At 52.0% G+C, this 25,759-nt stretch overlaps 1 protein-coding gene across 1 annotated transcript in view; it reads left to right on the top strand.

Moving 5' to 3' along the window:
* HELZ (helicase with zinc finger) overlaps positions 1-22,632 on the top strand; it is a 70,140-nt gene extending 47,508 nt beyond the window's left edge. The window contains exons 19-31 of the mRNA XM_077254695.1: positions 6,806-6,953; positions 9,197-9,380; positions 9,479-9,707; positions 10,170-10,377; positions 10,585-10,633; positions 10,755-10,939; positions 12,068-12,272; positions 12,670-12,746; positions 14,140-14,686; positions 14,759-14,975; positions 15,050-15,572; positions 20,184-20,436; positions 20,652-22,632. Of these exons, the coding sequence (XP_077110810.1) occupies positions 6,806-6,953; positions 9,197-9,380; positions 9,479-9,707; positions 10,170-10,377; positions 10,585-10,633; positions 10,755-10,939; positions 12,068-12,272; positions 12,670-12,746; positions 14,140-14,686; positions 14,759-14,975; positions 15,050-15,572; positions 20,184-20,436; positions 20,652-20,995 (3,169 nt within the window). The 3' untranslated portion in view covers positions 20,996-22,632. The remainder of the gene's footprint in view (positions 1-6,805; positions 6,954-9,196; positions 9,381-9,478; positions 9,708-10,169; positions 10,378-10,584; positions 10,634-10,754; positions 10,940-12,067; positions 12,273-12,669; positions 12,747-14,139; positions 14,687-14,758; positions 14,976-15,049; positions 15,573-20,183; positions 20,437-20,651) is intronic.
* Positions 22,633-25,759: the final 3,127 nt, after the last annotated feature.

Raw genomic sequence — 25,759 nt, 5'->3', positions numbered from 1 at the left:
ATCCTAACCCTAAGGGTTAGGGTTAGGATCCCTAGGGTTACTAGGGATCCTAACCTTAGGGTTAGGATCCCTAGTAACGCTAGGGTTTTCTTGTTTTTTCTTGTGTTTTCTTGTGTTTTTCTATAGAAACGCATGTGCTTAAAAACGCATGCGTTTACATAGACAGCAATACATTTTTTTGCCGCGAAAAAACGCATGCGTTTTTTTGCGGCAAAAAAAGCCGCTAGAAATTACTACAGGTTGCATTTCTGCAACAAAACGCAAGCATAAAAAACGCATGCGTTGCCAAAAACGCGTCAAAATGCATGCAAAAAACGCATGCGTTTTTAATGTTAAGTATAGAAAAAAAACGCATGCGTTTTTAATGTTAAGTATAGAAAAAAAACGCATGCGTTTTTTAGCGCTAAAACGCAGCGGCAAAAAACGCAAGTGTGAAACCAGCCTAAGGTGTCTGTCCCTGGTCCAGGCACTTGAACGTATCCTGCTTCTCTCTAATGCCACTAGTGCCACGAACGCCTCTCACAGCGATTCGCTCGCACCTGTCCAAGACCCTCACAGAGGCAGACTTGAGAAAAGAGACAGAAAAAGGACCCTATCTAGATCCGCTTCCAGTTCCCCGGACCACACCTGGATACCCCTTACTGCCCGTTCCCCCTCCTCGCAGGCGGACTCCGGGTCTGACGTAACCTCTCAGTCGGAATCTGACTCGGATGCAGAGCAGACTTCCGGAACACAGGATATGGTTGATATCCTTATTTCAGCTATTATTCAGACGCTTGATCTTAAGGAGAACGAGGCAAGCTCTCAGGACGTCTCTGTTGCGTTTAAACGGATTAAACATCCCTCTTGGGTTTTTCCTAATCACAAGGCGTTTGACAACACTACCTCTACACACTGGGAAAACCCTGGTAAGCGTTTCCCTGGAAGGAAACGACTAGACATTTTATACCCCTTTCACTCCGACCTTGTCAACAAATGGTCCGAGTCTCCTAAGGTTGACCCGCCTGTGTCCAGACTATCTTCTCAGACGGTTTTGTCTATCCCGGACGCGGCTTCTCTTAAAGACCCCACGGACAGGCAAATCGAGGCTTTAGCCAAATCGGCGTTTGAGGCTTCTGGGGCCTCCTTCTGTCCTAGTTTCGCCTCTTCATGAGTAGCGAAAGCTGTATCAGCCTGGGCTAAAACCCTACGCAGAGGCATTTTGGCCTCGGCCCCTGCTGAAGAACTGTCTGATTTAGCGGATCAGATTTCTCTTGCGGGAAAATATCTCATGAATGCCTCCCTTGATGCGGCGGCCTGCTCGGCTAGGGCTAACAGTAACATTGTGGCCATTCGCCGGGTCCTTTGACTCAAAGCGTGGAACGCGGATCCTGCTTCTAAAAAATCCCTCACTGGTCTGCCCTTCCAGGGCTCTAGACTCTTCGGCACGCAGCTGGATCAAATGATCTCGGACGCTACGGGTGGTAAGAGTACCTCCTTACCCCAGTCCAAGCCTAAACGTTCCTTCAACAGAAGGGGCCCACAGTCCTTTCGGTCCTTTACCTCCTCAGGAAACCCCAATTAGGACCTCTCTTCCTCGCAAGGAAACCAGAGGAAGCCTTCTTTCGGGCCTCCCCTGCGCTGGAGAGCTAAGAGTCACCCCTCAAAACCATCCGGATCTCGGGGCCACAGATTTGCTAATAAATGACGGGTCGCCCCCACCTGGAAATCCTTCCAGGGTGGGAGGCCGACTTCTTCTGTTCTCAGAAGTTTGGCTATCGGTAGTCGACGACGCCTGGGTCAGGGAGATCGTCATGTCAGGCTACAAGATAGAATTTTCTTCACCCCCAGGAAGTCGTTTCCAGCTCTCTCGTCCTCCCAAACAGTCCTCCCATCTCCCAGGGCTTCTCCAGGCTGTCGATTCACTCCTCGCCTCAGGAGTCGTAGTTCCGGTTCCTTATCACAAGCAGTTTTCAGGTTTTTACTCGAACCTGTTCGTAGTCCCAAAGAAGGACGGCTCTCTCCGTCCAATTTTGGATCTCAAGCGGTTAAACCGCCATCTCCGGATTCGACACTTCAGGATGGAATCACTACGCTCGGTGGTCGCGTCCATGGAACCAGGAGCGTTTCTGTGTTCTGTGGACATTCGGGATGCGTACCTACACGTTCCGATTTGCATACAGCATCAGAGGTTTCTCCGGTTCGTGATCTAAGAACATCATTACCAGTTCACGGCTCTCCCCTTCGGGCTGGCGTCTGCTCCCAGGGTCTTTACGAAGGTCATGGCAGCGGTCATGGCCATTCTACGTTCAAAGGGGATTCTGGTAATCCCATACCTCGACGACCTCTTGATCAAGGGTTCGTCCCGTCGAGATTGCAGCCAGAGCCTCCAGCCTACTCTGGACACTCTCATTCGCCTCGGTTGGATAATCAACTACCAGAAGTCATCCTTGATTCCAACCCAACGTTTGGAATTCCTGGGCATGGAATTCGCCACCTCTCAGGCTCAGGTCTTCCTCCCCAGGGAGAAGTTCCTTTCTCTTCGTCGGGGAGTCAGAGCGCTAAAGGGCCTGAACCCTCTGTCCCTCCGCCTCGCCATGAGGGTTCTGGGGAAAATGGTCGCTTCTACGGAAGCGGTCCCCTATGCTCAGTTCCACTCTCGTCCCCTCCAGCTTGCCCTTCTAACTGCCTGGGACAGGAATCCGCTTTCCCTGGACTGTCTGTTTCGCCTCTCTTTCAAGGTGAAACAGTCCCTCTCTTGGTGTACGCTGTCCACCTCCATTCTGCGCGGGGGGTCATTTCTCCCTCCCCGCTGGCAGGTTATCACCACCGATGCCAGTCTCCAGGGTTGGGGAGCGGTCTTTCTCCACCTCACGGCCCAGGGCCGCTGGACTGTTCAAGAGGCACGTCTTCCTATCAACCTCTTGGAAATCAGAGCCATCTTCCTGGCCCTCGTCCGCTGGTAGTCCCTCCTCTCGGGAAAGCCGGTCCGCGTTCAGTCGGACAACGCCACAGCCGTGGCCTACATAAACCATCAGGGAGGGACTCGCAGCAGACAAGTCATGACGGAAGTGGCAAAGATTCTGCATTGGGCGGAGAGCCACGTTCCCTCTCTCTCAGCCGTCCACATCCCAGGGGTGGACAATTGGGAAGCCGACTTTCTAAGTCGCCAAGGCATCGCGGCGGGCGAGTGGTCTCTCCTTCCCTCAATCTTCAACCAGATTTGTCAGCGGTGGGGCGTCCCAGACGTCGACTTAATGGCCTCCCGGGCAAACCACAAGGTTCCCCAGTACGTTTCCAGATCTCGGGATCCGATGGCTGTCGGATGCGATGATCTCGTGGGCCCAGTTCCAGGTGCCCTATCTGTTCCCACCCCTCCCCTTGATCCCGAGGATCGTCAAAAAGATCAAGTTGGAAGGGGTCCCCGTGCTCTTGGTAGCTCTAGATTGGCCTCGCAGGGCCTGGTACGCGGAACTGGTGAACATGCTATCGGACGTTCCATGGAGGCTACCGGATCTTCTTTCGCAGGGGCCCCTCTTCCACCCGAATTCTCGGTCTCTGAATTTAATGGCATGGCCGTTGAGGCCGCAGTCCTGAAGGACGCGGGTTTTTCTCACAGCGTCATCCAGACTATGATAAGGGTGAGAAAACCGGCTTCCTCGCGTTTCTACCACAGATGTTGGAAGGCCTTTTTCCGATGGTGTGAGGTCAACGGTCTGTTTCCTATGACCTTTTCCCTTCCATCCCTTCTCAGTTTTCTTCAAGCGGGTCTCGATTCGGGACTTTCCCTTAGCACCTTGAAGGGTCAGATTCTGCTCTGTCCATCCTTTTTCAAAGAGACATAGCCTCCCTTCCTCAGGTGAGGACCTTTATTCAGGTGGTCTTCCATGTAGCTCCCCCTTATCATCCTCCTGTTGAGCCTTGGGATCTCAACCTCGTGTTAGACGCTCTCCAGGGTGCGCCTTTTGAACCTATTCAGGACATTTCCTTCTCGCTTCTATCTTGGAAAGTGGCCTTCTTGGTCGCCATCACCTCGATTAGGAGAGTCTCTGAACTGGCAGCGTTGTCCTGTCGCTTTTCCTTTCTAGTCCTGCACCAGGACAGGGTGGTTCTTCGACCGGTTCCTTCCTTCTTACCGAAGGTAGTCTCAGCTTTTCACATCAATGAGGACATTGTCCTCCCTTCCTTGTGCCCTTCCCCGGTTCATCCCTTGGAGAAATCCATTCACAAGTTGGATGTGGTCAGGGCTATCCGGATCTATCTTGCCAGAACTGCTTCCTTTCATCAGGCCGATTCTCTGTTCATCATCTCGGACGGTCGTCGAAAGGGGCTCCCCGCCTCTAAGTCCACAATTGCTCGTTGGATCCGTTCGGCGGTTCTGGAGGCATACCGTGTTCAAGACAAACGGCCCCCTTCGGGGGGTAAAGACTCACTCTACCCGGGCTGTGGGAGCCTCCTGGGCAGTTCGTCACCAAGCTTCGGCCTCGCAGGTTTGCAAGGCCGCAACGTGGTCATCCATTCACACCTTTGTAAAATTCTACAAGGTGCATACTCCTGGGTAGGAAGATACTGCAGGCGGCGGTTTCTCACCGGCCGACCTAACCCCTCTTTTTCTGCAGAATATCCCGCCCTAGGGACTGCTTTTGGACGTCCCATGGTTACCCGAGTCTCCCAATGAGGCGAGAAAGAAAGAGGGATTTTTGGTTCTTACCGTAAAATCTCTTTCTTGGACCCTTCATTGGGGGGACACAGCACCCTCCCTTGAAGTTGTACCGTGTTGGCCTACGTGCCGTTGTTGTGGGTTGGTACATAGGTTGAGTTTTATATTACCTGTTCCTACTACTGCTTTTGCACCAACTGAGTTGCCTGGTGCCTGTCGGAGGGTGTATACTGCCGGGGAGGAGCTGCTACTTCTTTATTTGCATAGTGTCAGCCTCCTAGCATACACCCATGGTTACCTGTGTCCCCCAATGAAGGCACCAAGAAAGAGATTTTATGGTAAGAACCAAAAATTCCTCTTTCTTCTTGGTCCTAGCTAGACCTCCTGGTGAGATTTGGAGATAGTAGTCGGCTGTCTCAGGAAAATACATATTAACACCTGGGTGAGACCTGCAGCCTTCAGGACAGATGTTACATTATCACTAGTCACACAATAAACCTATACATAGTCACTGCTCATATATATATATATCTATATATATAATTGTCTAAGGGTTTTCCCGTCTGTCTGTGTCTGTCTGTATGTCCTGTCACACAGGGTTAATAGCAGCGTTAACGGAGTGCGTTACCCGCGGCATAACGCGGTCCGCTAATGCTGCCATTAACCCTGTGTGAGCGCTGACTGGAGGGTAGTATGGAGCGGGCACTGACTGCGGGGAGGAAGGAGCGGCCATTTTGCCGCGGGACTGTGCGCGTCGCTGATTGGTCGCGGCAGAACAGACACGACCAATCAGCGACTTGGGATTTCCGTTATAGACAGACAGAGAGGCGGAAGTGACCCTTAGACAATTATATAGTGTATGTATATATATATATATATATATGTGTGTGTGTGTGTGTATGTGTATATGTGTAATGTGTGTGTATATATATATATATATATATATATATATATATATATATAATGTACATATTTCACCACATCCTGAAATCGCTAGAAGCTAAACCCAACGAGTGCAAGGGGCGGGTTTCTCCGTAAGCGGGTCACGTAACTGCGCCGTGTTTACACTTAAAAGAATCTCCCTGATGTGGTGCACCGCCTGATCATTTTGTTTCCATATACAAGGTTTGTACAGTGAGCTAGGCATAAAATGGTTGCCATAACTAGTCTAAGGGGAGGATTTAGCCTCTAAGTGAGGTCACCACAGGGGGAGTACCTTAGTTTTAGGCTAGGAAATAAGTGAGTGAAGCAGCAGTCTTCACGTGTCTTTTGTCCGGGGTCTAGCTGGGAGACGGGTGTGATGCATCTGGATATATGCTCGCTCATCCCTCACAGCACACGGTCAGCCATGAAATGATATGACATAACGAAATGTAAGTGTGTTTCAACGTTAATCCCATTTTATTTGTAATTGTATTGTACGTACGATAAGTGTCTTTATAATATCTTGTTATACCGCTGTAAATACTGCCTACCTTTTTTTGGGGGGTAAAATATATAAAATTACTAGCTTTGTCTCTCCTTGCTCTATAACGTACAGTCACGTCCTCTGAAGTGAATTACGCTACTAATCTGAGTTGGCTCCGGACCCGTTAATAATTAAGAAATCGGAGCTGGTGGCAGCAGAATTTGTCCTGTGCATTTGGGAATCTTTGTAGTGACCGGCGGCGTTGATAATTATTGTTTCCGCCTGAGTGGGAGTAGTTATATCGCCCTCGCTGCAGGGTGCCCATTAGCCAGTACAAAGTAAGGCAGCCTTTCTGTTGACTAATTATCCTAGATGCAGTACCCTGACTGACCTTGAAGGTAAGGGGGGTGCCAGAGAGCTGCAAGTTCCAAACCGGAACTGCGAAGTGGGATATAGATAAATCCCCTTCAGAAAGAACCAGGGGCAACCAAACAACCCCAGGTCATGACAAATTGGTGTGAGTGGTGGGGATGATAAAGGAACCGTGACACCCAGTATATAGGTGATGAGTAGAGCGCAGAGAGTTTCCTGGTTCCTCTCATTGCCAGGAAGAGTTGCAGGAGGGAAGAGTGAGATAAGAGGCGACAAAGTTGTTGTGAGGAATCTGCTTCCTGCCCTGTAGTATGATGGAGGTGATGGGAGGGTGATCTCCGCGGTTTCCCTCGCACCACTGACTTGTTTGTCTCTGTTGCTTGCAGTTACACATCCGAGCTGTTCTACGAGGGGAAGCTGATGGCGAGCGGCAAACAGCCGGCCCACAAGGACTTCTACCCCCTGACCTTCTTTACTGCACGAGGGGAGGACGTCCAGGAGAAGAACAGCACCGCCTTCTACAACAACGCCGAGGTACGCGGGACGGCAGCATGACTGACGGCCAGTCACATGTATTTCAGAGCTGGCATTGCCCTGTGTGTGTGCACTGCGCTCATGTGTCCCCTGGCACCACTGTACACCTCGTCTATTAGTGCATCCCAGCCATGATGCTCTGCTGGTCGATCCTCCTCTGCTTTCCCCTGCCTCGCTTGCCGGTCCCCCTTTGCTTCCTCTCGCTCGCCGGTCCCCCTTTGCTTCCTCCCGCTCGCCGGTCCCCCTTTGCTCCCTCCAGCTCGCACGCCACATTGGCCGGTTCTCCTCACCTTTCCCCCGCTCTCCGCATTGGCCGGTTGTCCTCGGCTTTCCCCCGCACTCCGCATTGGCCGGTTCTCTTCTCGACTTTCCCCCGCAGTCCGCATTGGCCAATTCTTCTTAGCTTTCCCTCGCAGTCTGCATTGGCCGATTCTTCTCGGCTTTCCTCCGCATTGGCCGTTTCTCTTCTCGGCTTTCCCTCGCACTCCACATTGGCCGGTTCTCTTCTCGGCTTTCCCCCGCACTCTGCATTGGCCAGTTCTCTCCTCGGCTTTACCTCGCTCTGTGCATTGGCCGGTTCTCCTCAGATTTCCCCCGCACTCCACATTGGCCAGTTCTCCCCGGCTTTCCCCCACAGTCCGCATTGGTCGGTTCTCTTCTCGGCTTTTCCCCGCACTCCGCATTGGCCGGTTCTCTCCTCGGCTTTCCCCCGCACTCTGCATTGGCCGGTTCTCTCCTCGGCTTTCCCCCACACTCCGCATTGTCCGGTTCTCTTCTCGGCTTTCCCTCGCACTCCACATTTGCCGGTTCTCTTCTCGGCTTTCCCCCGCAGTCCGCATTGGCCGATTTTTCTCAGCTTTCCCCCGCACTCCGCATTGGCTGGTTCTCTCCTCGGCTTTCCCCCGCACTCCGCATTGGCCGGTTCTCTCCTCAGCTTTCCCCCGCACTCCGCCTTGGCCGGTTCTCTTCTCGGCTTTCCCCCGCAGTCCGCATTGGCCAATTCTTCTTGGCTTTCCCTCGCGTTGGCCGGTTCTCTCCTCGGCTTTCCCCCACACTCCGCATTGTCCGGTTCTCTTCTCGGCTTTCTCTCGCACTCCACACTTGCCGGTTCTCTTCTCGGCTTTCCCCCGCAGTCCGCATTGGCCGATTTTTCTCAGCTTTCCCCCGCACTCCGCATTGGCTGGTTCTCTCCTCGGCTTTCCCCCACACTCCGCATTGGCCGGTTCTCTCCTCGGCTTTCCCCCGCAGTCCGCATTGGCCAATTCTTCTTGGCTTTCCCTCGCAGTCCGCATTGGCCGATTCTTCTCGGCTTTCCTCCGCATTGGCTGGTTCTCTTCTCGGCTTTCCCTCGCACTCCACATTGGCCGGTTCTCTCCTCGGCTTTCCCCCGCACTCCACATTGGCCGGTTCTCTTCTCGGCTTTCCCTCACACTCCACATTTGCCGGTTCTCTTCTCGGCTTTCCCCCGCAGTCTGCATTGGCCGGTTCTCTTCTCGGCTTTCCCCCGCACTCTGCATTGGCCAATTCTTTGCGGCTTTCCCCAGCCCTCCGCATTGGCCGTTTTTTCTCGGCTTGCCTCCCCTTTGGCCGGTTCTCCTTGACTTTCCCCCGCAGTCCGCATTGGCCGATTCTTCTCGGCTTTCCTCCGCATTGGCCGGTTCTCTTCTCGGCTTTCCCTCGCACTCCACATTGGCCGGTTCTCTCCTCGGCTTTCCCCCGCAGTCCGCATTGGCCAATTCTTCTTGGCTTTCCCTCGCAGTCCGCATTGGCCGATTCTTCTCGGCTTTCCTCCGCATTGGCCGGTTCTCTTCTCGGCTTTCCCTCGCACTCCACATTGGCCGGTTCTCTCCTCGGCTTTCCCCCGCACTCCACATTGGCCGGTTCTCTTCTCGGCTTTCCCTCGCACTCCACATTTGCCGGTTCTCTTCTCGGCTTTCCCCCGCAGTCTGCATTGGCCGGTTCTCTTCTCGGCTTTCCCCCACACTCTGCATTGGCCAATTCTTTGCGGCTTTCCCCAGCCCTCCGCATTGGCCGTTTTTTCTCGGCTTGCCTCCCCTTTGGCCGGTTCTCCTTGACTTTCCCCCGCAGTCCGCATTGGCCGGTTTTCCTTGGCTTTCCTCTGACAGTTCTCCTTGTCCTTTCCCTGTATGCCACGCTCGCCGTTTCTCCTCGACTTCCTCCTGCATGCCCCGATCACCAGTCTTTCCACCTTCCCATTTTCAGCCCACTTTCTCTCTTTCCAGGTGTTTGAGGTGGTGGAGCGAGTAGAGGAGCTGAGGAGGAAGTGGCCAGTGGCCTGGGGTAAGCTGGATGACGGCAGCATTGGGGTGGTGACGCCTTATGCCGATCAGGTGTTCCGGATTCGGGCCGAGCTGCGGAAGAAGCGACTGTCGGAGGTCAGCGTGGAGCGGGTGCTGAACGTCCAGGGTGAGTCCCATAGTTCGGGGGCGGGTGAAGTCCCTGGCCGTCCCACAGAGTGACGGGGGGTTGCTCGCCCCCTGACACCCTGCCATCTCGCCCTCCAGGGAAGCAGTTCCGGGTCCTGTTCCTCAGCACTGTCCGCACCCGCCACACCTGCAAACACAAGCAGACACCCATCAAGCGCAAGGAGCAGCTGTTGGAGGACTCCACCGAGGACCTGGACTACGGCTTCCTGTCCAACTACAAGCTGCTGAACACTGCCATCACACGGGCCCAGTCCCTGGTGGCTGTGGTGGGAGACCCCATCGCCCTGTGCTCCATCGGCAGGTGCAGGTAGGTCGTCCCTTCCCCGGAGGCATGGTCAATGTCCCCCGGAGGTGACTTCCCTAGACTCTACTCTGAGGCCTTTCAGGTCCGTCTTGGTATTACTGAATGGAGGCATCCGTGTGTCTATCTATTACTCGCAGCAGAGGGTTTGTTACATTGGCTTCCAGTGTAGACAGTCTCCTATCAGCAGAATGGGAGACGTGTTTGGCTCCCAGTGTAGTATACACTGGCACACTGTTACAAGCCCCCAGCTGTGAGCACCGCCCCTTCTGTAGTGGCTCTCAGCCTCTGGATGTAAGATGCGGGCACTGACAGCAAGCAGAGGTGGTAACGGCTGCCGGGCATCAAGATATGAGGTGGTCTCGTGGCCTGTGATTGGGCAGAGGAGTCCTGCACCCCTATGCTGCGATCAGTCGGGGGGTCTCGGCTGGTGTCGGACCCTCTGTAACACCTCCTGTCTCTCCGCAGGAAGTTCTGGGAGCAGTTCATCACCATTTGCCACGAGAATCGCAGTCTTCACGGCATCACCTTCGAGCAGATCAAGTCCCAACTGGAGGCCTTAGAGCTGAAGAAAACCTACGTCCTGAACCCGCTGGCACCAGAGTTCATCCCGCGGGCGCTGCGGCAGCAGGCGACAGGAAGCAGCGCCGCCAAACAGCAGCAGTCACCGCCAAAGGTACCGCACACGTGTCTCCTGGCCGCACGGCTCAGTCACTGATGGCAAGCAGAGCTCCTGACTTCCTGCTGTGCAGAGCATGCAGCTGTGAGCCGGGGACGCGGCTCTGCTTATGCATTTACGGTTTCTATTCACTGACAGCAAACATGCAATGTGATTTGGGCCCTAAATTTGCACCAACTTACCAGCACCCCCTTGTGTTCACAGGGCAAAGGTCATCACAATCAGAGCGAGCACTTTCAAGGGGATGGAATGGGTAAGTGTGATGGATGAGCTGCAGTGTAAAGCATGAAGGAGGCACTGAGCCTCTGACAGGCGGAGTTAAGACCACCCGTGCCTCCAGTCTGACTCTTCTGTCGTCCTTTGTTTCCCCCCAGTTCAACCCAATCCATCGGTGCTGATCGGCAATCCCATCCGGGCGTACACCCCTCCCATGGGGCCGCACAGCAGCCTGGGCAAATCCCCCAGCCCAGTGCAGAGGATCGACCCCCACACCGGCACCAGCATCCTCTACGTGCCCGCTGTCTACGGGGGCAACATGGTCATGTCTGTGCCTTTACCCGTGAGTATGCCCCTGGGGGAGGGGTGGTGCGGAGGATGAGCCCCGCCCTCATTGCTCCCTGCCTGCTCATCCCTACTTGCCCCCCCCCACTCTCGCCCTGCCCACATTTGCCCAGCCCACGCTCGCCCTACTTCCCCGCTGATCCCTTCATGCACACTGCATTCCTGCATTGATGCGATGTGAGTGGCTGCTGCGTGCACCGCCCTAAGCAGCTCAAAGCGCAGCTCCACCGTACAGATGTCAACCACAGCGCGCACACACCTGGAGCTGCAGCGAGCACTGCACACACACCCAGAGCCGCAGCGAGCACTGCACGCGCATCAGGAGCCGCAGCGAGCACTGCACATCCTGCCTCTCGTCCCCTGCTCTCAGCCATGGCCTCCTCCCGTCCCCCACACTCCGTCGTGGCCGCCTCCTGTCCCCCGCGCTCCGTCGTGGCCGCCTCCTGTCCACCGCGCTCCGTCGTGGCCGCCTCCTGTCCCCCGCGCTCCGTCGTGGCCGCCTCCTGTCCCCCGCGCTCCGTCACAGCCGCCTCCTGTCCCCCGCGCTCCGTCGTGGCCGCCTCCTGTCCCCCGTGCTCCGTCACGGCCGCCTCCTGTTCCCTACGCTCCGTCGCAGCCACCTCCTGTCCCCCGCGCTCCGTCACGGCCACCTCCTGTCCCCCACGCTCTGTCACGGCCGCCTCCTGTCCCCCGCGCTCCGTCACGGCCGCCTCCTGTCCCCTACGCTCCGTCACGGCCGCCTCCTGTCCCCTACGCTCCGTCACGGCCGCCTCCTGTCCCCTACGCTCCGTCGCAGCCACCTCCTGTCCCCCGCGCTCCGTCACGGCCGCCTCCTGTCCTCCGCGCTCCGTCGCGGCCGCCTCCTGTCCGTCGCGCTCCGTCGAGGCCGCCTCCTGTCAGTCGCGGCCGCCTCCTGTCCCCTACGCTCCGTCGCAGCCACCTCCTGTCCCCCGCGCTCCGTCACGGCCGCCTCCTGTCCTCCGCGCTCCGTCACGGCCGCCTCCTGTCCGTCGCGCTCCGTCGCGGCCGCCTCCTGTCCGTCGCGGCCGCCTCCTGTCCCCCGTGCTCCGTTGCGGCCACCTCATGTCTGCCATGCGTGCAATGACCGCTTCTCCCCTCTCTATAGGTTCCGTGGCCGCCAAACTACCAGAGTCGCTTTTCAGTGGACCCGCGGCTCATGACGCACCCTGCGATGGCCTACAACATGAACCTCCTGCAGGGCCACGGCCGCGGATCTCCCATCCCTTTCGGCCTGGGTCACCACTCACCGGTCAATGTCAGCCAGCAGATCCCGCACACAGATAAAGATCAGCACGAGCTCAGCCGCAACGGTGAGAACCGCCATCATCTGATCGCGGGGACTGCACATCACAGCTGAGGGCTTGTTACAGTGGGTCAGTGCAGACACAAAACGTATCAGTGACTTCTTATTCAGCTGCTGCAGAACGTCTTTATGAATAGCATGAAGCTCCCATACGTGGTGTCAGTCATGGTTACCCCCCTTCCTCCCAATATACAGTATACGTCATGGTGAACCTCCCCTTGATATATGGACACGGTCTCAGAGGTTCCCCTTACATGCAGTGTCAGTCAGGGTGACCCCCCCCCATATACAGTGGCTGCTTCTCCCTATATAAGAAGTATATACCACCACTAGATCAGTGTGTGTACGTACATGATGCTGCGGAGCCAATCCTGTTAACCCTTTGTCTTTTTCCTCTCCTCCAGGTAAAGGTGAGAACAATCCAGCAGCTGATATGACTAAGCAGCGGACCCCCGAGAAGAAGCCCCCAGACTGCAAACCGGTAATGTGGGCTCTTCCATCCTGTGCCCCCTGTACTGTCCTCTGTTGTGACCAGGTTTACACTTAGGAGCGGCATTGCTCTCCCGGGGTCCCGTGGGGGCAATGGCTGACGGGGATTGCACTCAGTGCACATGCTCAGGAGCGGCCCTCCTCTCCACTGCCCTCCTGGGGGTCCGTGGGATCAATGGCTGATGGGGATGGGGCTTACACTCAGTGCACATGCTCAGGAGCGGCCCTTCTCTCTGCTGCCCTCCCAAGGTCCCGTGGGGGCAATGGCTGACGGGGATTGTACTCGGTGCACATGCTCAGGAGCGGCCCTTCTCTCCGCTGCCCTCCTGGGGGTCCGTGGGGTCAATGGCGGATGGGGCAGGGCTTACACTCTGTGCACATGCTCAGGAGCGGCCCTCCTCTCCGCTGCCCTCCTGGGGGTCCGTGGGATCGATGGCTGATAGGGCGGGGCTTACACTCAGTGCACATGCTCAGGAGCGGCCCTCCTCTCCACTGCCCTCCTGGGGGTCCGTGGGATCAATGGCTGATGGGGATGGGGCTTACACTCAGTGCACATGCTCAGGAGCGGCCCTTCTCTCTGCTGCCCTCCCAAGGTCCCGTGGGGGCAATGGCTGACGGGGATTGTACTCGGTGCACATGCTCAGGAGCGGCCCTTCTCTCCGCTGCCCTCCTGGGGGTCCGTGGGGTCAATGGCGGATGGGGCAGGGCTTACACTCTGTGCACATGCTCAGGAGCGGCCCTCCTCTCCGCTGCCCTCCTGGGGGTCCGTGGGATCAATGGCTGATAGGGCGGGGCTTACACTCAGTGCACATGCTCAGGAGCGGCCCTCCTCTCCGCGGCCCTCCCGGGGGTCCATGGGATCAATGGCTGATGGGGCTTACACTCAGTGCACATGCTCAGGAGCGGCCCTTCTCTCCGCTGCCCTCCTGGGGGTCCGTGGGGTCAATGGCGGATGGGGCAGGACTTACACTCAGTGCACATGCTCAGGAGCGGCCCTCCTCTCTGCTGCCCTCCCGGGGGTCCGTGGGATCAATGCCTGATGGGGATGGGGCTTACACTCAGTGCACATGCTCAGGAGCGGCCCTTCTCTCCGCTGCCCTCCTGGGGGTCCGTGGGGTCAATGGCGGATGGGGCAGGACTTACACTCAGTGCACATGCTCAGGAGTGGCCCTCCTCTCTGCTGCCCTCCCGGGGGTCCGTGGGATCAATGCCTGATGGGGATGGGGCTTACACTCAAGGGCCGCTCCTGAGCATGTGCACTCTCTCCGCTGCCCTCCTGAGGGTCCGTGGGGTCAATGGCAGATGGGGCAGGACTTACACTCAGTGCACATGCTGAGGAGCGGCCCCCCACTTGGGTCAATGGCTGACGGGTCTTTGTTTTCCAGGTTGACTTGGACCCGAATGCCCATACGAGAAGTCCGGAGTCCCGCGCCAACCTCGCCTTCCCCAACCCTAAATTTCATCGCAAGGATAATCCCACCCAGAGGCCGATAAACATGCACCTGACGCCCCCACATCCGCAGTACCCCATGCCCGGCCGCCACTTTCCCCACGTGCCCCCTCTACAGCGGCCACAGTTCACCCTTCAGCAGCAGCAGAACCACCTGTCCGACCTGCAGAGCCAGATCCCCCCTCCGCAGGGGGCGGTGGTCCCGCAGCATAACCACCTGATGCAGCCGCAGCCTCCACCACAGGCCTCCCAGCTGTCCCCTGCCTTCCAGCCCAACCAGTCCTTCTTCAACACCCCCATTCCTCATCGGCCCCCATCGCCCGGTGTGGACGGCATGATCCCAGAGCAGCCCCCGGCCGCCATGTTGCAGGACGTCACCAACCCGCTGCGCTCCGTGGCCCATAATAACCAGCTGATGTCGTCGCACCTGAACACCTACATGGAGGATGGACCCCCAGCCATGAGCGCGGGGGAGGCTCTGGGTGAGTGCCGGGGACTGGGGGATGGGTCCTGACTACCATGCGGCGCCTCTGACGCCTCGTCCTTGTCTGCAGATCGCCTGCACGGTAACGTGGCGCTGGAGACGCTGAGGCAGCAGCAGACGCGGATACAGCAGTGGAACGAGCACAACGCGTTTCTGAGCCAGGCCAACCTGCCGTACCCGCACCACCCCCACCTACAGGCAATGGGTCTGGCCCAGCAGCAGCTGATCAGGCCGGGCTGGAAGATGCCAAGCAGCGGAGAGGAGGAGCCGGAGATCACGTACTCCAGGTACCGGCCGCTCCGTGCAGCGCATGCTTGGGGGTTGTGCTCCTGCATCATTTCTTCTGTTCTCCTCCCTCCAGGTTTCAGGAGTTTCTGCGGGAACTTTCTCAGCATGAGCAGAGCGGCGATAATCGGGGCGATATGGCGGAGATGCCCCCTCCGCAGTCCAGACTGTTACAGTACAGACAGGTCCAGCCCCGGAGCCCCCCGGCCCTCGCCTCCCCCTCCTCCAACCACAGCGGACACTTCCCCAACTTCAGCGAGAGCAGCCGAGACATGGACATGAGCGCCAGCCCGGCGGCGTACCCGCAGCACATGGCCGCCGGCGTGTACAACAGCCCCTACACCGTGCCCCCCGAGCACATGACGCCCCCGCCGCCCATGAAGTACCTGCAGCACGACGGCTCTTGGGCCTATGCCAGCCTGCAGCAGAACCCGCTGATGGGGCAGGGCTTTCACTACGGCATGCCCCCTCTACCGCACAGACCGCCACAGAACCCCTTCATCCATGTACAGAACCACCAGCCCCCCGCCGGGCAGGAGACATTTCACCCGGCCACTGCCCGCGCAGTGTCCGCCTCTTCACTCCACAACCTAGAAGAGGTAAGGGCCAACCAATCGGCGGATAATGAGCATGTCTTGGGGGGCCATCCCCCCCCCCCCCCCCCCCCCCGCTGGTGTATCCTGTGTCCCCCTGGTTTGTGTCCTGTGCCCCCCCCCCCAGTTGGTGTATCCTGTCCCCCACGGGTGTGTTTGGGCTGTATCCTGTCCCCCCGCTGGGTCCTGTGGTGTATCCTGTCCCCTTTGCTGGTGTATTCTGTTCCACCGCTGGGCCCGGTGGTGAATCCTGTTCCCCCGCTGAGCCCGGTGGTGAATCCTGTTCCCCCGCTGAGCCCGGTGGTGTATCCTGTTCCCCCGCTGGGCCCGGTGATATGTCCTGTTCCCCTCTGGGTCCTGTTATGTATCCTGTTTCCCAGCTGGGTCCTGTTGTGTATCCTGTTCCCCTCTGGATCCTGTTGTGTATCCTGTTCCCCCGCTGGGCCCGGTGGTGTATCCTGTTCCCCTCTGGGTCCTGTTGTGTATCCTGTTCCCCAGCTGGGTCCTGTTGTGTATCCTGTTCCCCCGCTGGGTCCTATTGTGTATCCTGTTCCCCCGCTGGGTCCTATTGTGTATCCTGTTCCTCCGCTGGGCCCGGTGGTGTATCCTGTTCCCCTCTGGATCCTGTTGTGTATCCTGTTCCCCCGCTGGGTCCTATTGTGTATCCTGTTCCCCCACTGGGCCCGGTGGTGTATCCTGTTCTCCTCTGGGTCCTGTTGTGTATCCTGTTCCCCCGCTGGGCCCGGTGGTGTATCCTGTTCCCCTCTGGGTCCTGTTGTGTATCCTGTTCCCCTCTGGGTCCTGTGGTGTAGCCTGTTCTCCTCTGGGTCCTGTTGTGTATCCTGTTCCCCCGCTGGGCCCGGTGGTGTATCCTGTTCTCCTCTGGGTCCTGTGGTGTATCCTGTTCCCCCGCTGGGTCCTATTGTGTATCCTGTTCCCCCACTGGGCCCGGTGGTGTATCCTGTTCTCCTCTGGGTCCTGTTGTGTATCCTGTTCCCCCGCTGGGCCCGGTGGTGTATCCTGTTCCCCTCTGGGTCCTATTGTGTATCCTGTTCCCCCGCTGGGCCCGGTGGTGTATCCTGTTCCCCTCTGGGTCCTGTGGTGTATCCTGTTCTCCTCTGGGTCCTGTTGTGTATCCTGTTCCCCCGCTGGGCCCGGTGGTGTATCCTGTTCCCCTCTGGGTCCTATTGTGTATCCTGTTCCCCCGCTGGGCCCGGTGGTGTATCCTGTTCCCCTCTGGATCCTGTTGTGTATCCTGTTCCCCCGCTGGGTCCTATTGTGTATCCTGTTCCCCCGCTGGGCCCGGTGGTGTATCCTGTTCCCCTCTGGATCCTGTTGTGTATCCTGTTCCCCCGCTGGGTCCTATTGTGTATCCTGTTCCCCCACTGGGCCCGGTGGTGTATCCTGTTCTCCTCTGGGTCCTGTTGTGTATCCTGTTCCCCCGCTGGGCCCGGTGGTGTATCCTGTTCCCCTCTGGGTCCTGTTGTGTATCCTGTTCCCCTCTGGGTCCTGTGGTGTATCCTGTTCTCCTCTGGGTCCTGTTGTGTATCCTGTTCCCCCGCTGGGCCCGGTGGTGTATCCTGTTCCCCTCTGGGTCCTGTGGTGTATCCTGTTCTCCTCTGGGTCCTGTTGTGTATCCTGTTCCCCCGCTGGGCCCGGTGGTGTATCCTGTTCCCCTCTGGGTCCTGTTGTGTATCCTGTTCCCCCGCTGGGCCCGGTGGTGTATCCTGTTCCCCTCTGGGTCCTGTTGTGTATCCTGTTCCCCTCTGGGTCCTGTGGTGTATCCTGTTCTCCTCTGGGTCCTGTTGTGTATCCTGTTCCCCCTCTGGGTCCTATTGTGTATCCTGTTCCCCCGCTGGGCCCGGTGGTGTATCCTGTTCCCCTCTGGATCCTGTTGTGTATCCTGTTCCCCCACTGGGTCCTATTGTGTATCCTGTTCCCCCGCTGGGCCCGGTGGTGTATCCTGTTCCCCTCTGGATCCTGTTGTGTATCCTGTTCCCCCGCTGGGTCCTATTGTGTATCCTGTTCCCCCACTGGGCCCGGTGGTGTATCCTGTTCTCCTCTGGGTCCTGTTGTGTATCCTGTTCCCCCGCTGGGCCCGGTGGTGTATCCTGTTCCCCTCTGGGTCCTGTGGTGTATCCTGTTCTCCTCTGGGTCCTGTTGTGTATCCTGTTCCCCCGCTGGGCCCGGTGGTGTATCCTGTTCCCCTCTGGGTCCTGTGGTGTATCCTGTTCTCCTCTGGGTCCTGTTGTGTATCCTGTTCCCCCGCTGGGCCCGGTGGTGTATCCTGTTCCCCTCTGGGTCCTGTTGTGTATCCTGTTCCCCCGCTGGGCCCGGTGGTGTATCCTGTTCCCCTCTGGGTCCTGTTGTGTATCCTGTTCCCCCGCTGGGCCCGGTGGTGTATCCTGTTCCCCTCTGGGTCCTGTTGTGTATCCTGTTCCCCCGCTGGGCCCGGTGGTGTATCCTGTTCCCCCACTGGGCCCGGTGGTGTATCCTGTTCTCCTCTGGGTCCTGTTGTGTATCCTGTTCCCCCGCTGGGCCCGGTGGTGTATCCTGTTCCCCTCTGGGTCCTGTTGTGTATCCTGTTCCCCTCTGGGTCCTGTTGTGTATCCTGTTCCCCTCTAGGTCCTGTGGTGTATCCTGTTCTCCTCTGGGTCCTGTTGTGTATCCTGTTCCCCCGCTGGGCCCGGTGGTGTATCCTGTTCCCCTCTGGGTCCTATTGTGTATCCTGTTCCCCCGCTGGGCCCGGTGGTGTATCCTGTTCCCCTCTGGATCCTGTTGTGTATCCTGTTCTCCCGCTGGGTCCTATTGTGTATCCTGTTCCCCCGCTGGGCCCGGTGGTGTATCCTGTTCCCCTCTGGATCCTGTTGTGTATCCTGTTCCCCCGCTGGGTCCTATTGTGTATCCTGTTTCCCCCACTGGGCCCGGTGGTGTATCCTGTTCCCCTCTGGGTCCTGTTGTGTATCCTGTTCCCCCGCTTCGCTCGGTGGTGTATCCTGTTCCCCCGCTTCGCCCGGTGGTGTATCCTGCCGAGGTGGGGGATGGGTGAGGCCCGCGCTCCGATAATCTCCTGCCTTTGAAAGTCGAGATCAAAGTGCGACTTAGTGTCATCCAGACGTTAATAAAACCAGAGATTTGGGTCTTCTCACCGGAGGCGGCACCCGAGCCACTGGCTGCCACACGTCAGCTGAAGGGTTAATCCCTGCCGAGATGGGTACCGTGCATCTAAGCCCCTGATGTGCTGCTGAGCCTGTGGGAACATCCGCTCACATGGCAGTCCTACAGTCGGCACGCAAACATTTGTATTTTTGCTCAATTTCTGTTTTTGTTTTTATTTTATTTTCCTTTTTTTCCTTTACCTTTTTTATTTCATTATTTTGATTTTATTTTCCATTTTTTTATTTTGTTGTATCATTTTCGATTTTTATTTCTACTTTTTCCCATTTTTTAAATCTTTTTGCTACTTTTCTTTTTAGTATACCATTTTTAATTTTTTTCTACTTTTTTCCATTTTATTTTCCTTTATGATTTCATTATTTTCCATTTTTTATTCAACTTTTTTCTATTTTCTTTTTAATTTTTTTTAACTACTTTTGTTCTTTTTGTATAATTTTCTCTTTCTACTTTGTCTTTTCATTTTATCTTCCATTATTTTGTTTTACTACTTTTTTCCTTTCTATTTCCTTTTTTATTTTTATTTTCCTTTACCTTTTTTTAATTTATTTTTTCAATTTTTTTCTTTAATTTTTTTTCCTTTTTGTTATATCATTTTCTATTTCTACTTTTCATTTTTTCCATTTTTTGTTTAACTACTTTTCCTTTCTATTTCCACTTTTTTATTGTTAACTTTTTTCTTTTTTTCCTTTAACATTATTTTATTTTTCTTTTCCTTTTTGTTATATCATTTTCTATTTCTACTTTGTCTTTTCATTTTATTTTCCATTTTTTTGTTTTACTACTTTTTTCCTTTATATTTCCATTTTATTTAAACTTTTTATATTCCTTTACCTTTTTTTATTTTTTTCATTTTTTTTTTCTTTAATTTTTTTCCATTTGTTATTTCATTTTTTATTTCTACTTTATTCTTTTCTTTATTCTTTTTATTTCAATGTTTTTGTTTTACTACTTTTTCCTTTCTATTTCCATTTTCTTTGTAGTTTCCTTTCTGTTTTTTTTACCTTTTTCTATTTTATTTTTTTATTTTATCGTCCATTTTTTATTCTACCTTTTTTCGGTTTCCTATTTTATTTTCAATTTATTATTGTTCTGTTATTTTTATTTCTACTCATTTTCCTTTCCATTTTTACTACTTTTTCCTTTCTATTTCCATTTTGTCTTTATGCTTTTTTCTATTTTATTTTATTCCTTTTTTTTTTCAATTTTTAAACTAATTTTATCCTTTTTTTTATTGTATCATTTTTTATTTCTACTTTATCTTTATTCTTTTCATTTTCTTTTCTACTTTTTTCATTTTATTTTTGGTTTCCTTTTTTGTTTTTCATTTTTTCATTTTTAAATTCTTTTTAGCTACTTTATTTTTCCTTTTTATTTTATCGGCCTCTTTCGAACTGCAGTTTTGTTGGGATGGGAATAATTTTTCCTTTTTTTTTTTGTCAGTATGAACCTCGAGGACCCGGCCGGCCACTCTACCAAAGAAGAATCTCGGCCGGCTCGGGGCACACAGGTCCGGAGGAATTAGCCTCTTGTCCAGAAGCCCTCGGTCAGTGTAAAGAAATCCAAGACCCCAGCAAACCCCCGTCATATAACTACTCATCTCCCGAGCTCTGGGTGAACGCTGCATCGTCAGTCCCGTACCAGAACATTCCCTGTAATGGCGCCAACCCATCAGCAGCGCCCAGAGACATGTTAGGTATGAAGGATGGATTTTTTTTTTTCTTCTTCCAAGAACAGCGCCACCCATTCCTACAGGTCAGGTCTGGTATTGCAGCGTCGCTCCATTAAAATTGATTGTAATTTAGCTGCAATACCAGACGTGACCTGCGGACTTTGGGTGGCGCTGTTTGTGGAGGACTATTGATCGTTCTTTCCGCGATTTACGCCCATCATTAACCCTTGATTATCCAGTTGCTCCACAGAAAATGGCGAAGCCTCCGGACGAGCATCTGAAGGCGGAGAACATGCAGATGTCCAACTCCTTCAATTACAACGTCCTGCAACACCTGGGCCAGTTCCCTCCTCTCATGTCCAACAAGCAGATTGTAGAACCCAACGGAAGCGGAGGCGTCCCACCCAACGCGGGGGGCGCCCACAAGCCCACCATGTCCTACGCTAGCGCCCTGCGGGCCCCTCCCAAGCCCAAGCCCCCGCCCGAGCAGGCAAAAAAGAATAGCGACCCCTTGTCTTTATTTCAGGAACTTAGCTTAGGGAGCTCATCAGGTAACAATGGCTTCTATTCCTATTTTAAGTAGACCCCCGACCTTCGCTTTTTTCATTTTATCATTTTATTTTTTGCCTTTTTTGTGTTTTTGTTTTTATCCTTTTTTTTTTTTTTTTTTTTCCGATTTTTGTAGAAAGAGCCTGTTTTAGATTTCGAGTAAACTAAACTATAGCCTCACTAATTTTAAGCTTTTTTTTTTTTCTTCTTATTTTTATATTAACTTTTTTTTTTTTCTTGTATGGGTGTGCATAAAAAAAAAAAAAAAAAAAAATGCGTCCTTGTTTGTGTGTCCTCAGCGATTATGCACATACGTCACTTACGGCTCGTAGCCAACTTCGATCTCCAAAACTTTTCAGATTGTTCAATTTTTATTTTTTTTTATCCAATTTTGAAAAATGTAAAAAAAAATAAAAAAAAAATTTAAAATATTTCGCGGACACACGAACAGCGACGCAAACATAAAAAAAATATATAAATTAAAATATAAAAGTCTGTGAATGTATATTTACAATACATAAGTATACATCTGCCGGTAACAGTTTGTAGCAACTGTTAAAATAAAAAAAAATAAAAAAAATGGAAAAAATTTCTCCCCCGAAAAAATAAAAAAAAGGATTTTTTTTTTCCGCCTTTTACCGTAGGGCCGGTTTACGACCGTTTTTATGTATATCTTTTTTTTTTTTATGTGTCATAAATGTCGCATTACAGTTAGCTGCTTCGACAATTATATCTTTAAGAAAAAAAAGACAAAGTAAAAAAAAAAATATTAAAAACTCAGAGGAAAAAAAAATATTAAAATTTTGTCAAAGTTGTATTTAAAAAGAAAAAAAAAATAATGTAAGTAGTCTTTACATTTATTCGATGGACGTTGGCATCCAATACTGGTTTTCTGTACCAGAAAAGTCCAGTTATTGTGAAAACCTTACTGCATTTTTTTTTTTATTATTGCTATAAAAATCTTTTTTTTTTTTTTAATTACTATAAAAATCATTTTTTCCCATTCTTATTGCTATAAAAGTCATTATTTTATTTTACTTTTTTCGGTTTGGTTTTAGGTTTTAATTTTTTTTTCTCGGGGTGGGGGGGGGGAGGTCCTTAATAAATAATTAAAATTACAAGGATTACAATGTATATAATAAATGAAATTTTTTTTTAGGGAGAAAAAAAGGAAAAAAAAATCACTCCAAATAAAAAGGTGACGGCCTCACGTACCGTACCGATATATTAAATATTGGCTCTTTTTATTATTTTTTTTCCAGGCCGCGGAGCTCCGCTTTATTCTAAGCTGCCCCCTTAAGTGCTGACAATAGGAGCTGCCACCTGTGCTTTTATTGCTATTTCTACCTTTTATTATTTTAGGATGGTTCCAACCTTTCTGACATTTTTCTAAAATTGTTTCAATCGGAGGAAGCAAAAAAAGCCTAAAAAAAATATTTTTTTCTTTTTTTTTTTTTGTAAAGCAGTAGCATGTACTTTGTACTTTTTTTTTTTTTTGTACAATTTGTGATTTTTTTTTTTCTATACTCTTCGCTTGGGTTTGTTACTCTTCGGACACCTCTACGAGGCGATCCGCCGACACTGCTTTCTGTACAGAATAATGTGTCAACATTTTAAACTTGCAAAAAAAAAAAAAAAAAATAGTAATAAAATTAAAAAAGGAAAAAAAAAGCAAAATTATATTTAAAAAAAATATGAAAATAAATAAAAGCATAAAGTTTATCAGACAGGAGCGGGATCCGATGTGCAGCCCTCACCCTCCGGCCGGCTGCAGCATCACACTTGTAGCTCGTTGGTTGCAATGATTTCATAGATTTTTTTTTTTTTTTGTAACCGCATTATGAAAGGCAAAAATCCGCTGATTTTTCTGAGCGTCGGTGCTCAGTAGATTTAATAACTCTTTCACCAGGAGACGTGGATTTCTTTTCTCTGCATGCATAAATGTTTGTAATCCGGCTTTAATCTTTCCCCACCTTCACTGATACTGGGAAGAAAAAAAACTACTATAAAAGAAATGAAAAAAAGATCCAAACTTTTCTTGTTCCGCTTCCAGTTTTTTTCCTTTCTTTTTTTTCTTTTCCCCCCGTACATATTTTGGTACATTATTTGATGTTTACATTAAAATGTGACATTACTCAAGAAACCGCAAGTGCCCTGATGTTTTATTGGTACAGCCGCATGGTCAGAACTACCTCCTCCTGGGGTGGTCGGAGCCCCCACACGTCTCACCCACATGGTCAGGCCGGCCTCACACTAGCGAGTTTTACGGACGTATGAGCGCATAAACTACATCCGTAAAACTCGCAAAATAAACGGCACAATTATTCTCAATGGGGCTGCTCCTATCAGCCGTATATTACGGATCCGTAATATACGGCTTTCTACGGCCGTACAAAATCGCAGCATGCTGCGTTTGTCACCGTATTGCGCAAAAAAATCGCCAATGAAAGTCTATGGGGGCGAGAAAAATACGGATTCCACACGGACCAGCAGTGTGACTTGCGAGAAATACGCAGCGGTGTTAGAGAAAAGCCGGTAATTCAATTGCCGGCTTTTCATTTCTCCTGCACAAACCCGACAGGATATGAGACATGATTACATACAGTAAACCATCTCATATCCCCTTTTTTTTTGCATATTCCACACTACTAATGTTAGTAGTGTGTATGTGCAAAATTTCTGCGCTGTAGCTGCTGAAATAAAGGGTTAAATGGCGGAAAAAATTGGCGTGGGCTCCCGCGCAATTTTCTCCGCCAGAATGGTAAAGCCAGTGACTGAGGGCAGATATTAATAGCCAGGAGAGGGTCCTTGGTTATTGGCCCCCCCGTGGCTACAAACATCTGCCCCCAGCCACCCCAGAAAAGGCACATCTGGAAGATGCGCCTATTCTGGCACTTGGCCACTCTCTTCCCACTCCCTGTAGCGGTGGGATATGGGGTAATGAAGGGTTAATGCCACCTTGCTATTGTAAGGTGACATTAAGCCAGATTAATAATGGAGAGGCGTCAATTATGACACCTATCTATTATTAATCCAATTGTAGGAAAGGGTTAAAAAACACACACACACATGATTAAAAAGTAGTTTAATGAAATAAACACAGCGGTTGTGGTAATAATTTATTGCTCTCGCAATCCATCAGGAACACCCTCGCTTGGAAAAATAATAAACGCACAAGATACATACCTTCTGGTGAACCGTCTCGTCCCACGAAGTAATCCATCTGAAGGGGTTAACTAATATTACAGACAGGAGCCCTGCTAATGCAGCTGTGCTCCGTGCCTGTAATCCCCGGCGAATGAATGAAATGTAGGTCATTGACCTACATTTCCTTCAGTCGCGGTGAGGCGCCCTCTGGTGGATGTCCTCATATGACCTGGAGCGTGGGAAAAAGTTCCCAGGCTGCAGTTCATGAGAACATCCACCAGAGGGCGCCTCACCGCGACTGAAGGAAATGTAGGTCAATGACCTACATTTCATTCATTCGCCGGGGATTACAGGCACGGAGCACAGCTGCATTAGCAGGGCTCCTGCCTGTAATATTAGTTAACCCCTTCAGATGGATTACTTCGTGGGACGAGACGGTTCACCAGAAGGTATGTATCTTGTGCGTTTATTATTTTTCCAAGCGAGGGTGTTCCTGATGGATTGAGAGAACAATAAATTATCACAACAACCGCTGTGTTTATTTCATTAAAATACTTTTAAATCATGTGTGTGTGTTTTTTTTAACCCTTTCCAACAATTGGATTAATAATGGATAGGTGTCATAATTGACGCCTCTCCATTATTAATCTGGCTTAATGTCACCTTACAATAGCAAGGTGGCATTAACCCTTCATTACCCCATATCCCACCGCTACAGGGAGTGGGAAGAGAGTGGACAAGTGCCAGAATAGGCGCATCTTCCAGATGTGCCTTTTCTGGGGTGGCTGGGGGCAGATGTTTTTAGCCACGGGGGGGCCAATAACCATGGACCCTCTCCTGGATATTAATATCTGCCCTCAGTCACTGGCTTTACCATTCTGGCGGAGAAAATTGCGCGGGAGCCCACGCCAATTTTTTCCGCCATTTAACCCTTTATTTCAGCAGCTACAGCGCTGAAATTTTGCACATACACACTACTAACATTAGTAGTGTGGAATATGCAAAAAAAAGGGGATATGAGATGGTTTACTGTAAGTAATCATGTCTCATATCCTGTCGGGTTTGTGCAGGAGAAATGAAAAGCCGGCAATTGAATTACGGGCTTTTCACATATATCACGCTGTAGTAAATATAAATACAGAATATATATATATGTGTCTCAATGACACATATATATATATATATATATATATATATATATATATATACTGTATATATGTTTTAATGAACATTTGAGCACATAAATCCATTAGATGTCGGTTTTGCAAGCCTGCGCGAAAATCTCGCAGTACGGATGCCATACGGATTACATACGGAGGATGCCATGCGCAAAATACGCTGACACACCCTGACTACGGATCAATATTTTGGGAACATTTCTCCGTATTACGGCCGTAGTACGGACGTATAATACGTGGCGTATTGTCTTACGCCCAGTGTGAGGCCGGCCTCAGAACTACCTCCTCCTGGGGTGGTCGGAGCCCCCACACGTCTCACCCACATGGTCAGAATTACCTCCTCCTGGGGTGGTCGGAGCCCCCACACATGTCTCACCCGCATGGTCAGAACTACCTCCTCCTGGGGTGGTCGGAGCCCCCACACGTCTCACCCACATGGTCAGAATTACCCCCTCCTGGGGTGGTCGGAGCCC

This window comes from Ranitomeya variabilis, chromosome 4, assembly GCF_051348905.1.
Source record: "Ranitomeya variabilis isolate aRanVar5 chromosome 4, aRanVar5.hap1, whole genome shotgun sequence".
In the NCBI taxonomy this organism is placed as follows: domain Eukaryota; kingdom Metazoa; phylum Chordata; class Amphibia; order Anura; family Dendrobatidae; genus Ranitomeya; species Ranitomeya variabilis.
The sequence above is the reverse complement of the archived record's forward strand: the minus strand, read 5'-3'. Positions and strand labels throughout refer to the sequence as shown.